The sequence below is a fragment of the Rattus rattus genome, chromosome 3, assembly GCF_011064425.1.
Source record: "Rattus rattus isolate New Zealand chromosome 3, Rrattus_CSIRO_v1, whole genome shotgun sequence".
NCBI lineage: Eukaryota > Metazoa > Chordata > Mammalia > Rodentia > Muridae > Rattus > Rattus rattus.
The window spans coordinates 7,921,550-7,935,949 of record NC_046156.1 but is presented as its reverse complement, the minus strand read 5'-3'; the positions used below and the strand labels follow the sequence as shown (position 1 = coordinate 7,935,949).

General features: G+C 47.1%; 1 protein-coding gene across 1 annotated transcript in view; it reads right to left on the bottom strand.

Annotated features, from left to right (window-relative positions):
* St6galnac3 (ST6 N-acetylgalactosaminide alpha-2,6-sialyltransferase 3) overlaps positions 1-13,472 on the bottom strand; it is a 503,028-nt gene extending 489,556 nt beyond the window's left edge. The window contains exon 1 of the mRNA XM_032897130.1: positions 13,362-13,472. Within this exon, the coding sequence (XP_032753021.1) occupies positions 13,362-13,379 (18 nt within the window). The 5' untranslated portion in view covers positions 13,380-13,472. The remainder of the gene's footprint in view (positions 1-13,361) is intronic.
* Between the last annotated feature and the right edge of the window lie 928 nt (positions 13,473-14,400).

Below are 14,400 nucleotides of genomic sequence, written 5' to 3'. Positions count from 1 at the left end.
ACAGCATGGAGGAGAGAGAGATGCTGATGAACAGTGATATGACGCATAACTCAAATAAATCTTTCCTCCTTTAAAAACAAAATCAAACAATGTCTGGCACAGCCACAGCTTCTCTGAAGCAGCTTGAGCTAATGCTAACACTAGAAGGTAAATCTTCAAAATGGGAGAAAGAGAGAGAGAGAGAGAGAGAGAGAGAGAGAGAGAGAGAGAGAGAGAGAGAGAGAGAAGGTATGTTACACTTAGACACTGGCCAGACACCTGTATTCTAGTCTCGCCACTGTGACCTTACCCACTCTGTGTCTCAGTTTCCTTCTCTGTAAAACAGAAGCCCAATACCAGTAACAATGTAACTATTGTTATTGTTACTGAATAACAATTCCAAGAGCTGAAAACAATGCTTGGCCTTTCAGCAAACAGTACATACAAAGTGCTTAGGGCAAAGAAGTCAAGTGTTCTCTAAGGCTTGGTCTCCACACATATGAAATAGTTATGAGAAACAGTTTTTTTAAATAGTTAACATTAGAATCTATAATATGCATATCTTATGTATGGCAGCCACCCTATACCAAGTGGTCAGAAACTGTTTGCTGATGGTATTTTATTGTTAGTGTTGTAGGAAGTTACAAATACGCTTGTCTGTGTAACCTTAAAACTACCTTTCTTTTCCTTTCTTTCTTTCTTTCTCTCTTTCTTTCTTTCTTCCTTCCTTCCTTCCTTCTCCCTTCCTCCCTTCCTTTAAACAAAGTCTTTTATGTAGCACAGATTATCCTAGAACTCACTGGGCAACCCAGGCTGCCTCAAATTCATGGCAATTCTCCTGCCTCAGCTTCCTAAGAGCTGAGATGACAGATGTGCTCTCATCCCCACTTCGCAAAATGATCTGATTTGGATTCAAACCCAAGCTCCACTTTTACTGGTAAAGCTGCCTTGGCAGAGCTTGCCTGGCCTCAGTGTTTCATCTGCATGGGATTCACCACTGTGCCCACCTTAAGTTTCTACAGAGGCACAAATATTAAATCCCAACACCATGCAAGCACTCAGTGGGTATGCCAAGGGGAATTACCTCCCCAGACACCATGCTCCCCCAGAACAGAGCTTGCTGCTACTCTCTCATCTTCGACCTCTCCACTCTTCTCTCCTATCATCCATGTGGACAAAAGTCATGCGTGTACCCTTTTAATATCGCCTATGTGTACTAAAGCACACATGGAATAAAATACCATGCATCTCGGTCTGTTCTTAACAGAGAAACCTAAAGCGGTGGCCTTTGGATGCTGCTTCTTTTTTAAATTAACTTTTTTTTAGGTTAGCATACAAAGTGAAGGCTGTTACTTTTAATGCTCTTGGTCAAAAATAGAAGAGAGAAAGGCAAACTGCAAGTCACCAAAGTGCCAGACATCCCACGTAGAAATCTTAAATCAGATCAGGCCAGCAATCTGGCTGCTGAAGAGATTAACCAGCCTGGAAGGATTGAACAGGCGTCAAACGAGCCAAAGAATCACAAGGAAGCCACATAAACCACAGGAACGGAGAGAGATGGCCCTCAGCACAGGTGAGAAAGCTAGAAGGGAAAATCTGGTGGTGATGCCACAGGGCCATCCACCTCAGGGGAGAACAGGGCTGAGAAGGACAACAAGCAAAGAGCCAAGTCAGGCTCCTACAGGAGACAGCTGAGGAGAAGTGACATCTGGCTGTGTCACACACACAAGACCAACCATTCCAGGCACAGGAATAACCGGCATTTCCTAGCCAACACCCTCCACCTTTGAAAGATCTTATCTGCCGTTTAATAGAGTCCTAAGACCATCCCCCTACCCCTGCACTGCAACAATGTTTCTTTCAACCTTGAGCTAATGGTACCTGAAAGGGGCACAGAAGCCAGCAAAATGAGCCGTAAAACAGAAGGCCCGGGAGGCAGGAGAAAGTGGATGGAAGACTTTGGGGAGCCCTGTCTTGCTCTACACCAAAGGAAGTCTGAGAGACCAGCCCAGCGGTTCCCAAGGCTTTCTGTTACTTATTAAAACCTCAAATGAGGCTCTGAATGACCGACTTGGAAAGTTCAAAGCTATCAGCTTTCTCCAGTCTTCGCCTTTTCCTATTCCTAATCCCTAGGGAATGATTTTTTTTATATAAAACTGACCAGGTCCTAATTACAACAGCAAACCCCAGCAGGAGAGCATTAGCTTTTATCCCCAGAGCTAGCATCCCCTTGCTACAGAGTAATGAGGACACAGAATAAGAAAGGAGTTGACCTATACCCTGCTGAAACAAAATCCCATGGTTTAGGGTCACCATAGACTGGTTTTCCTGAAAAGGGTGAGGAATGGCACCCGAGAAGGGTGGATTTCTACCCCAGCCCCACGTGCTGGACACACAAGCATACATGGGCTTTTCAACACTCATGTGGCCTCTGCGCTTCAGCATCAGAGAGTTCAGCAGGGGGGGGGGAATCACACAAGGCCCCGGGGCCAAAGCACTTAGAACAAGTTGGACTTAAATTACTAAACAGATGTAAATCACAGCCATTCCCTTTTGAGGATTTGTGGACTGAAATCTCTGCTCTTCAGCTGTTAGACATTAGCAACTACTTCTAGAGCTGGATACAGTGTGGCAAGACTTCCCAAAGCATAGCCCAGAGATGGCAACATTGAACTCCACAGAAACACCCCCCTTCCCCAGGCCCCACCCCCCGCAGGGCTCACCAGAGATAGACAACATCAGAACCCCCAGGGCTCACCAGATATACAAGTTCTCATGCCCTACCACACAGACAAAAAGGAGAAATTCTGGAGTGGTCCTGGCCACCTTTTGTGTCCTAAGCCCTTTGTGGAGTCCTGACAGTTCCATTGGAAAGCACTGTGGTCTGCAGACCTTAGGACCTGTGCTTTGGCTGTCCCAGCCTGTGTACGTGAGCCGGAAGAGTTACTTCCCTGCTAAACTTCGTCCCCTCCCTTTGCAATGCTTGGCTCTTGTGCAGTGAACGTTGATAGCAATGTACCTTGCAAAGGCTCTGATCTAATTAGGGAGAACCACAAAGCCCTTGGCTTAGTTCACAGTGCTAAAGGAAGTGAAGGCAACTCAGAACAGAAGACGGCAAAGTTTATCTGCAATCTGATCCACAGCATTCTTGGTGTGGTGGATGATACTATCCCCCGTCTGGTTATCCCTGACATGCAGTGGATAGGGACAGACAGACATGCTGCTGATGGGACAGACAGAATGTAGCAATGTTCTGATACAGCTAGCTCAGGATACCAAACGGGAGTATCACATAATTTTCAGTGTCATGAAATCTTATTGCCCTTCTGATTTTTTAAAGCTACTTATTAATGCGGAAATCACTCTTGGAGGATCTCGAGACCTAACTGCCCTAGCCTAGTAGGCTCACATTAGTTCACATTAAGCTGCATGAAGCAGAGTCTCCCAGCTAGGCAATGAGAGCAAATGCCACCCACTCTGACAGTCTTCTGCAAGAGAAACATCTGGAAGGGTCTGAAATGCTGCCTGGCACAGGCACTAGACGAGATTCAGCAAATGGCACATACCGTCCCTGCTACATGGTCACTCTTGAAACACTGTGAACATTCTGTGACCTGAGAGAAGAAGCCGATGCAGGAGCAAGGTGACACTGCAAAGTCGCATATGAAACAGCCACATGCATGTGAACACCACATGCTCTGCACGCCACGGTACATGGATCTGTGAGATAGAGCTGAATGTGTGTGCACACAAATACACAAAGGAACTCCCAAAGAAAGCAGGGTTTATCCTGTACGTTCCAATTGTCCCTGTGTATACAACAGCCTCCTGAAGCAATGAAACAATTCTAAGTGTACAAATTCTGCCTGACCTCAAAGCCCTCGGGAACTCACACCACCACACCAAGACTGAACAGCTAGCTCGAGCATCCCACAGAGCAGCCGACCCTGGGGGAGAATTCACAGCTGCATGGCATCTGGGAGGGATTTGGATCAGTTCATGGAGAAACCCAGATGAGATTTCAAGGGAAGGGACGTTCCAAGGTTCACAAGTGTCCCTGGGTCAGACAATCGTGACTTGCCTATACTGATCATTCCTTTCCTTTCTAAGAATCTGACCAGCACAGGTACCGCAGCCTTGTTTCCAATCTGAGAAGCATCTTTTCATTGTCTGAGCCCACCTCTCTCCTGATGGGGACTGTGCTGATCAAAGGAACAGTTAGTAACCACGAGTGGTTGTTGGCCTTTGAACCCATGCTCCGGGAGGCTGTTGCACACACAGGAACAAGTAAGATATACAAATAAGAAACTGCACTGTTTATTCCACTTCATTTTAATCAATTCATAACCAAAAACGAGGGACTTCGTCCAGTTATTGGAAAACAAATGAAATCTACTTCTTCAAACCATTAAATATAGATAAAAAATATCTAAGAAAAATTTAGCCGCTGAATTGAGGCATACTGTGATTGAAATATATATATATATATATATATATGTATGTATGTATGTATATATATATACATATATATATATATTCTGAATTCAGAATATGCAAAAGCAACATAACGTTTCGTTAATAATTATATACTGGTCACATATTAAAAGGAAGTCAGTTTTGATAGTTTTGGCTAAATAAAATCTATTGCACAAATTCTACATGTGCCTTGTTTTTTTAGCATTTCTTAGGAAATGTGTAGGTGGTACTTGGCATGGCTTGTAATCTTAGCACTAAGATACTGAGGCAGGAGGATCCCTACCTTGAGGCTACACAGTGAAAGAGTGTAAGCCCTCACCCATATTCCTGTGAGTAACCCCAATGAAACTTATGGGTTCACCAAGGTGTCCTGTGGTTGTCTGAGAGTAGGATTGGGGGGGGGAGATAAAGATAAGGGGAAGAGACAGAGGAAAAAGGAGAGAGAGGAGAGGGGGAGGGGCAAGGAGAGAGGTGAGAGGGGGAAGGGATTGAGGTGGAGGGGGGAGGGGAGAGGAAAGAAGATCCCTGTGGACTGCATGGTTTCTCACAGGCTGCTCTGACACAGACCGCAGCACATGCTGTTCTTCACATCACACTAGAGCAGGCTCAGAGGCAGGAGAGCTTCTTCCTGTCACTCAAACACTGGAGAGGTGCCCGAAGGCCTGAGACTCACTTCTCCTTCAGAGACCAAGTCATTGTTGCTGCCATACTTACACCAAACAAAACTCCAGTAGCCAGTGCCCTGCTTGGCACAAATTCAAACCCATCGTGTTCCCCCAAGAGCAGACTCTGAACGGTCACTTGCGAATTCCAGTTCTTTAAATCTATAGTGGCTGTGTGAGCAGACTTTAATCCCAGATGCCCGTTCTTAGTTCATACTTCGCTTCCATTTCCTCTACAACCCTCATAGCAAGATTCAAACAGTTTTAAAAACAGATCAAAGACCATCTTCACTAAGAAATAAAACAGCCTCCGAAATTAGAAATAAATCTTTTCCAGAGAAGATTTGACACTCAACAGTTCTCAGTTTTCCAGTCTGAGTAAATACTAAAATCTGAGTAGGTGGATGGCTGTTGTGTAGCAGTTTCCTCCAAGGTTGAAACTTTACATCCTGGAGGGAGGCTCCTTAAGACAAACAGTATTAAAAGAGAAACTAAACAATCCAGAATAGCTTCAGGAAGTTCCTGAAACTGACCAGAATCACTACACACCACCTCCTCCCCAATAGTAAACAATAATGACTACTGAGACTCCTCAGAGGAGTTAAGCTTCAAAGAAGAGACCATCCCAGAGACCTGACTGTAAGAGATTTAGAGCAACTGAGGCACTTGGAAAAGACACTCTCCAGCCTGCTGAGCTGCCTGCAGGCAGTGTGCTCCAGGTTCCCAGACTTGTGAGCTGCCACCTGTGCTGGGTGGGCTTTGATAATGCAGCTGACTTTGAGCCATTTCTGCTCCTGTAAAAAACCATGATAAAGCTCACTGGTTCACCAACAGTGGCATCTATACTTAGGTCTGTCATGGATGGGTTCCCTATGTGGGGCGAGGAGATGTGTGTGCTGCATCTGTCCAGGAAAAGTTGTCACAAAAGAGTGGGTCAGAGTGTAGACTTGTGTTTACTTGTGTCCATGCATGGCTTTTATACCACACTGGAAAGACTCCAAGAACAGAATGCCACTTCTCCCACCCCCTCTCCAGCAAATTTTTTCAGGGGCTAACTCCACCCCCCACCACCACTGTTTGTCAGGGACCATATGTGGTCAGCCTATCCTCTCCATCATGCAGGAAATGAAATAGTGGCTGGAGATGTGGGACCTGGCGTTAAAGGAAGTCTGGAGGAATGTCACCTACCCAGAGGCTGCTGCTCCTTAAACCCTCTTGAGATCCTTAGGCTGCTCTCCTGTTTTATCAAGGACAGGCAGCAATGGTGACTACACACCCATCGTCCCCTCCTGCCCTCTTCCTACTGACCCTTTAGAGAGCTGTTAATGAAAAGCAGAACCAATGGACTTGAGACTCAGCTCTCCTTCTTCCCTGGCTTAGCGAGGCACTAACTGGCGGGGAAACACATCAAAAGTATACAACAGGACAGCTGAACACTAACAGGCCTGGGTCATCCACAGCCTGAATAATGGGCCTCTTGGGGATTCTGGTCATTTGTCCTCTTTCCACTTAGGGAAAGGCCCCTCGGCACTTCACCTGAAGCCGGGAAACAAAAAGGAATTACCTAGTGTCCATCCTCAGGTGGATACCAACAGCTACAGATTTTCCTTCCGGGGAGACTTAGTTATCTTTGAAAGTCAATAGTGGGCTTTGGGTTTCCTCCGAGTTAAGCCCCTTCCATAAAACCAGCCCACGGCTGGGAGGCAGGCTGCAGCCTTCGGTAACAGTGTGAGCTGGTTCTGCTCCCTGCATGTATAGAGCCATCAGAGTTCAATATTGACTTTCCAATGCTACCTCGGGCAGACAGGAGTGGAAGAACCTGAACCTGTATGTGGCCTTTTATTTAAATATATAACACATATATTATAAATTTAATAAATATATATAGTAAACATAAATGAAAAAAAATGTTGAAGTCTCTTCCTAGAGCCTTGGAGGGGCCTGAGTTACTCTAATTCTCTACCACCCCTCTCTCTCCCCCACTTCTTCCTTCAATCACATCCCCCACTCTCTCACCCCCTTCCTGTCTCCCACAAGCTTCTACCCCCTCCCTCCCTCCCTCAAAATTGCTAGCACATGGGCTGAACTCTGGCTTCACCTGCCCCAATCCAGAGGCTGTTCGCTTTCAGACACTGAATCACCACCTCCTCCATCCTCCCCAGTCTCTCCGTCCTTCCCCTCCCCTAGTTCCAAAAGCACAAGGCAGCTTTGAGGAAGGCACAAATCAAAACAACATGTGCAGAGAGGACAGTCCCCCGCCAAGTGGGCCTGGGGTAGAAGATAGTCCCCCATGAAATCAATCCCTTTACTGCCAACGAACATCAGAGATCCTTCCAACGGCCACGCAGGCCTGGGGTCAACCTCGCTCCCGCCACTTCTGCAACCTCAGCTGTCCAATAAATGGCCGACTGCTACTGTCAACACTAATCCAAAAAGTACTGCCTATGCCTGCCACTCACACTTTCTGAGGGTCAGCCTCAGAAAGTACATCCAGAACGTGCATATCCAGTCCCCAGAGTGCGCACACACACACACACACACGACTCTCTCTCTCTCTCTTTCACACACACATGCACACATGTGCATACACATGGCATGCTTACACACAGAGTGTGCATATTCATCCTCCCATCCCCCAGAGTGTACTCTCTCTCTCTGTCTCTCTGTCTCTGTCTCTGTCTCTGTCTCTGTCTCTGTCTCTGTCTCTCTCTCTCTCTCTCTCTCTCTCTCTCTCTCACACACACACACACACACACACACACACGCACATCAACACTTGGCATGCTCACACCAGAAAACACTTATTCCCCAGAGTACACCAACACACACTGTAAAAACACCTCTCCAGTCAGGCAGCTCCAGAACCAAGGCTTGGCCTGGGCAGGGGTCAGAAGTGCCCTCACAAATGGATTAGACAGACTGTCTTTCTTACTTAAGGAGTAGGGTTTCCTGGGGCTCCTCATGCAGAGTGCAGAAATTTTCTAGCTGGAGAGGTCAGATGGGGGATTTCCTGCAGAAAACATCATGGAAATAACCCGAGCTGACAGTTGTGGTCACAAGAACCTTATAGATGCTAAGTTCCTGCTTCATAGAAAGTCGCTTTTCCAGTCTATTTCATACCCAATTCAGAGTTAAGGGGACCAAGGCTTAGGTCTCATAGCTGGGACCCCAGACCTCAACACCCTCATAATCCCCAGGCTGCCCAGACTTGAGGTCCATGTGGGTGTGTGGAGGCCAAGAGTGTGTGAGCAGTGGAGAGACAGGCATGAAGACAGGAAGCAGATTCTGAGAGAATGTGGTGGACACGCTAAGCCTGGTTACCACCAGTGACTCGCAGAGCAAAGATAAGACCTAAAGCCCCGAAGGGCTTGTGGGTACTGCGCCTTAGCTCTGCTCTGTAGGACAATGAGGAAAACAGAAAACTGTAAGGAGCTGCCAGAAAGGAGGCTCAGTAAATCTCGGAGGAAATGCAAGGCTCTGGGATGAGAACGAGAGTATAGGGCAGAGTCCAGAGTTTCTCCCAAATTAAAACTGGAGCATTCAGACTGGGGAAGGGGGAGAAAAGTCTGAGTGAGGAGATAGTAACTTTGTAACGTTGCATCACAATTATGCAAATTCTTATCAACTGGTTACATTTATAAGGGCAGGTAACTGTGGCATCCGTGGTGCGTTTAGTATCTATTGCATGCTCATAGGTTTGATTAACAGGGAAATAGCATAATCTTCAAGTCAGAAGTAACTCCCAAGTATCCATGGCCACAGTCCGCCTGGTGTCCACACCAGCGCTACATACAGAACTCAATGCAATTCGACAAAGATGTGTTACATGTTTGTCACATATCACAAGTGTACGAAATACTGTGCCCAAAAAGTACCTGGTCAACACAGGAAGAAATCATAGCAGAAAACAGAAACCATTTTTTGTTTACATAGAACTATGAAGTTTGTGTAACACCGAAAAGATCAATGGCTACTAGAAATGTGAATTTTAACTTCATTAAGAACTGCAAATTAAGTGGCTACTTTTCTTGTCTAGTAAATTTTAAAGACTTGAATATCCCGCAGGATCCTCTCCTATCTCTCTCCTTAGAGGCTTGGGCAGCTAAAGGCAGGGCATTCGGCAGAGAGCCTGGAGACCTGACCCTGCGAATACAGTGGCTATAGAATTAAGGGCTCACTGTGTAGTCAGGCGATGGAGAAACGCAGCCTAATGAAGGCAGGAAATGCACCCACTAGACCGAGAATACCATTTCCTGCAGAATAACCTGCACACGGAAATGCCACTTCCCCTTACGATGGCCTTTTCAGAGGTGCAGGGTCACCTCCATTTTGGAAACCGGGGCAGTAATAAATTAAACATTAAAGGAGAACTTCAATCAGCAGGTTGCGGAGACATAATTAAACCCCACTTGTCTGTGTTCAGTGCCCTGGCAATGTGAAACAAGCCTGTGTCTTCCACAACCTAAGTGACTCTTACGGACCCAGCTCTGTGAGGAGAATGGGTTCCACTCAGGGTCGGATAGGCCCTCAGCCTGCACAGTGCCTCCATAGAACATCTCGGTGTCCCTAAAAGATCGCCGTCAGCTGCCAGACACCAGCGTTTCCTCTTAGAGACTCCCCTTCTTGTCTAGGCAGCCATGAGACACAATGGTGCTCTCCCAGGTAGGAAGGTCTTTGCCCACAATTGTTACCTTTCTAAAACACCAGCTCCACCATGGTAGATCCTGTTTGGTCCTGACAGTCAGTGGGAAGTGGCCTTGGCTGTGCCCTGGCAAGGTCTGTTGCAGTAAACCACCATGCCTCTCACCGTGCCTTTCAAAACCCCTGGCCATTTCACTCTCCACAGAGTAAGGTAAGGTAAGCAATATTACTCTGCAAAACACTCGTCTGAAAAGCACGCCTTCCCCATGCCAGGAACAGAACACTCTTATCATTAGAGGGTCAAGACCCAGATAAATACACGCAAAGAAAAGTCATTCCTCATGGCTCTCCCTGTCATTCCCTGGCTCTCAGAACATACAGCCCAAGCCCCTTTCTTGTCTTATCTTGTCTTCAGAATATATCACTCTTTGGCAAAATGGGATATTAACCCTCAGACCTAACAACCCCTTGTCTTAGTTTCCTTTCTAGTGCTGTGATGAAACACCGTGAGCAAAGACAACTTGGGGAGGAAAGGAATGATTTCATTTTATAGTTTATAAGTCCATCAACGAAAGAATCAGGGCAAGAATTCAAGGCAGGAACCTGGGGGCAGGAACTAAAGAGGTCACTGGGGAACATTGCTTACCCATGGCCTGGCCAACCATGGTAGCTTTCTTATACCACCCTCTACAATGAGATGAGCCCTTCCGCATTAATCAGGTCTATCTAATGGAGGCTTTTTCTCGAGGGAGGTACCCTGGATTGTGTCAAGTTCACAAAAAAACTAACCAGCACACCCCTTCTGTGGGTATTTCATAAACACACACACATACACACACACAAAAGACATAAACCATAAATATATAATATATATAAACACAAACACACACAGAAGATATAAAGTATATATATATGTATATGTACATATATACACATATACATACACACAAGACATAAACCATATATATATGTATATATATATGCACACACGGAAGACGTAAACTATACACACACACACACACGTTGTATGTATAATTTACTTATGTATGTTACAAATATGTATACATACACAGGAGGAAGGCTACATATGTACACACATACACAGAGGGCCATGAACAACAGATAAAATGCATATGCTACATATGCTGTTCCCCTACTAATCTGCCCCTTGACAGTTTGATCATCGGGCCAGGCTGTTTCCAATACCCAACTAGGTTCAGGGTGTGGCAAAAAAAACCTCATTAAAAACAAAAAGAAGTCTATCATTTTCTGTTTGCTACAACACTGTTGACATCAATTATAATAATTTTACACATTTCTCTATACTTTGGAAGAAGAGGGGTCAAAATCAAATGCACAGAACAGAAGGAGTTCTTCCTGTTCAGAACGTGTGCTCCCCATTCCACCTAGTGTAGCTTTCTAAAGATGGCACAGGCTACCAGGATCCTCAGGGACCATCTAGGACCAAGTAGGTCCAGCCTGCACCCAGCAGGCAAGAGTAGCCCAGAATGACCATGAACGTGATCTGGGCATGAATGTGACCCAGTGCATTTACAGACCATGACACCATGTTGCACAAGGTTACCACTAAAAAGGTAAAAGAAAAAATGTTTAAATGCACCCCACCGCCCATGGGTAGCAGGAATTGAACAGTATAAGGACCCCTGGAGTCCCCTCAGAATAGTTTCAAAGTGGGAAGACAGTGTAAGATTTGAGTTGGGATCCAGGTCCACTCTGTCCTCAACTTTGAGTTTAAGAAACTCAAGACTCTTTGCCTAAAAAGTGGAGTTTCGAACAAGAACACTGGCCCTTCAGGCTGATGAAGGAACCAGGTTATATCCTATGGGAAGACTGAGGGTTCGGAATGTCGTAACTAACTCATCATTACTCAACATCAGGAAAGCAGTGGCATTATGCACCTGTACCCCCCTAAGTCCTTCCCCTCCCTACTCAGCCATCTCCATAGCAGCTTGACAAAGTATATGTGACTGTCTTGATCTTCCGTTGAAGAAATTAGTATTCAGAGAAGTGTAACTTGTCCAAGGAGGCCACGCAGGTGACAGGAGGCAGAGGCAGAATTCAGACGAATACCTTTGATCTTTGCTCATCTTCATTCATGGTTAGGGTTTGAAGGCAAATAAGGAGTGGCTTGTGGCAGGGCCTCTGTGTGATGAACGACAGGTACAGAATTAGATCAGATCTATGTGTGTCTTTGGATTAGCACTAAAGATGCCTCCAGGGATCTGGGGATATGGCCCCACACACGTGCTTGGCATTTGTAAGGCTCTGGGTCCAATCACCAGCACCACACCAGATCACACATACACACCAAGACGGAAGATACATGGCAAGGGAGAAACCAATAAAGACACGACCAACAACAGTACAGGCCAAGCTCCTCAATTTCCTTTTAGCAAATGACACAAATAAATAGAGACGATGCTATGACCTAGTTCCAGTTCCTGTGAGTTCAAGTTGTATTCTGTGGTATCGATGGATTACTTCCTCCTGACTTTGCCACCCTTGGCCACATCCCGAAAAGCACTCCAACACAAACAGCAAGTTCAGGAAAGTCAGTCAGAGGAAGTGTCTGCTGCCTCACTTCATGCGGGGGGTGGGGTGAGGTAAGGATGACTTGGAACAACTACAACAGCAGCCCAATCCTGTATCAAGTGCTACACAGCACGTGTATCAAGGACACAGGACTGTTATCTGTGTTGCCCTTGGTCACACAGCACCTTTGCCGGGCTGGGAACCAAACACCTTTTTCCTCTCAGAGATGGGGGAGCCTTTATGCTGCTCATGTTTTGATCCATGAAGTCAGACTGGGCAAATGAATAACTGCAGTAAGGAAAAAACAGAACAGCCTGAGGAGTGAACTTTCCCAGTGAGTTGGAAACGAATCTTCCTAGGCAAAGTCCTCACCAAGTAGGTCCAACCCAAAGTCTTCAAGCCTGTGGCTAAGGCAGGCACTAGGAATGAACCAGGACTCGAAGGAACTCAGTGAAACAGGGCTGGACTCTGAGTACGTGTTGTCTGTTCACATGTGAGCTTAAGGAAGTCCAAGGTTCTACCTATTTCCATTCAATGAACTTTTCCAACTGAAGTCTCGGGCGCATCGAACTAGTTCCCCAGAAAACTCATCCCTACAGGGCTACCTGTGGACCCAGAAGTTTATGTGTTCCCAGGACCAAAGGCTGAGAACTCTCTGCACCCTCTCTTCCTCTTCTCAAACGCTGCGCCCCTCACCCATGGCGGGCCACTCCTTTTCAGCCCACGGCCCCCCACAGGCCGCGGGCTGCCCTGACCCAAGGCTCCGAGCACCCTCTGCTCCGCCTGCTATACCCATCATTCGGCACGCCGCCGCGCGCTCCCTGCCCAGCTCCTTCCAGGCAGGAGCCAGCCGGCAGCAGCGCAGGCAAGGAGTCTGTGCCCAACGCACATTGCAGTCTCCCACCCAGATGCCTTGGCCAAAGGAACAAAAAGGAAGCCGACGCCAGGAAGAGACGGGCGGGCTGAGGATGCGGCGGGACCGCGGCGGGCTCCACGCCTCTGCGCACCCAGCAGGCGGAGCTCGCATGCGGCCCACAGCCGAGCGGTTACCTTGAGGATGCAGGCCATGGCGCTATGGATCGACCCTGTGGCTCGCTGCACCTCGGCCCCGCAGCTGGACCACTCCAGCCCACATTCCCGCAGAGCGAGCCGGGCCGCGGGAGCTGCGCGCTCAGGCCCCACCCCCGAGCCCCGCCACTGGCTGGCGCCACACGAGGCCCCGCCCCTAGTCACGTGCCCTCAGTGCAGCCCGCAACTGCTTGCTACTCCACGGCTGCTACTACCTAGCCTTTCCCCCCCCCCCCAAACCCTTCTGTAGATGAAGGTATGCAAAGCCCGGCTTGCATCAGACCCAGATTTTCATAACCTGACGACAAAAGGTGGCCCTTTCAGCTGCACTCGCCCATCAGAGAACCCACAACTGTGACACTTTCCAAAAAGTTAGCTTTGTTTGGCACCACCCCTACGCAGGCATGGGGCCCATCACAGGATTCTTCGAAAGCAGCTGGAAGTGCCCAGGGCAAGCCCTTGGCTCTGCAGAATTCTGTGGTGTGCTTCTCTTGTCATGACTGATTGTCAATCTGAAAGCACAAACAGTTAGCTGAAAGAATGGAAACTGTTCGTGTCCAAAAAAGAAGCCATAATCGTCACAGAATTTGGCATTGTGCACAGCATGTGTAGCATATTGGGTACAAAAACATATGCAGCTGTGAATGCTGTTTTCTGTTGCAAGTTGTTCCTGAAATGCCTATATACCTAAAGATACAGTGTATAAAGAAAATGCTCACGTGTGTACACGTATGTACAGAGTATGATACACAGGACTTTGCTACTCACTACTACAATCTTGGGATTTAGAGAACTCAGTTAAAATTTCAACAGCCAAGTTACATATTAGCTTTCCTCTTAAGTCTGGACATCTTTGGAGGTCCTTTTCAACTATCCACCTTCAACTGTCATGTTAAAGCGCACTGTGCCACATTTGTCCGAGAGGTGACGTGGGCAAAGAGGAACGTGGTCCTCTCTGGTCCTTAGTGAACTGTGTGTGTGACACACAATAAGGAAAGGTTGCCTCTCAAAGCAGCCCTGC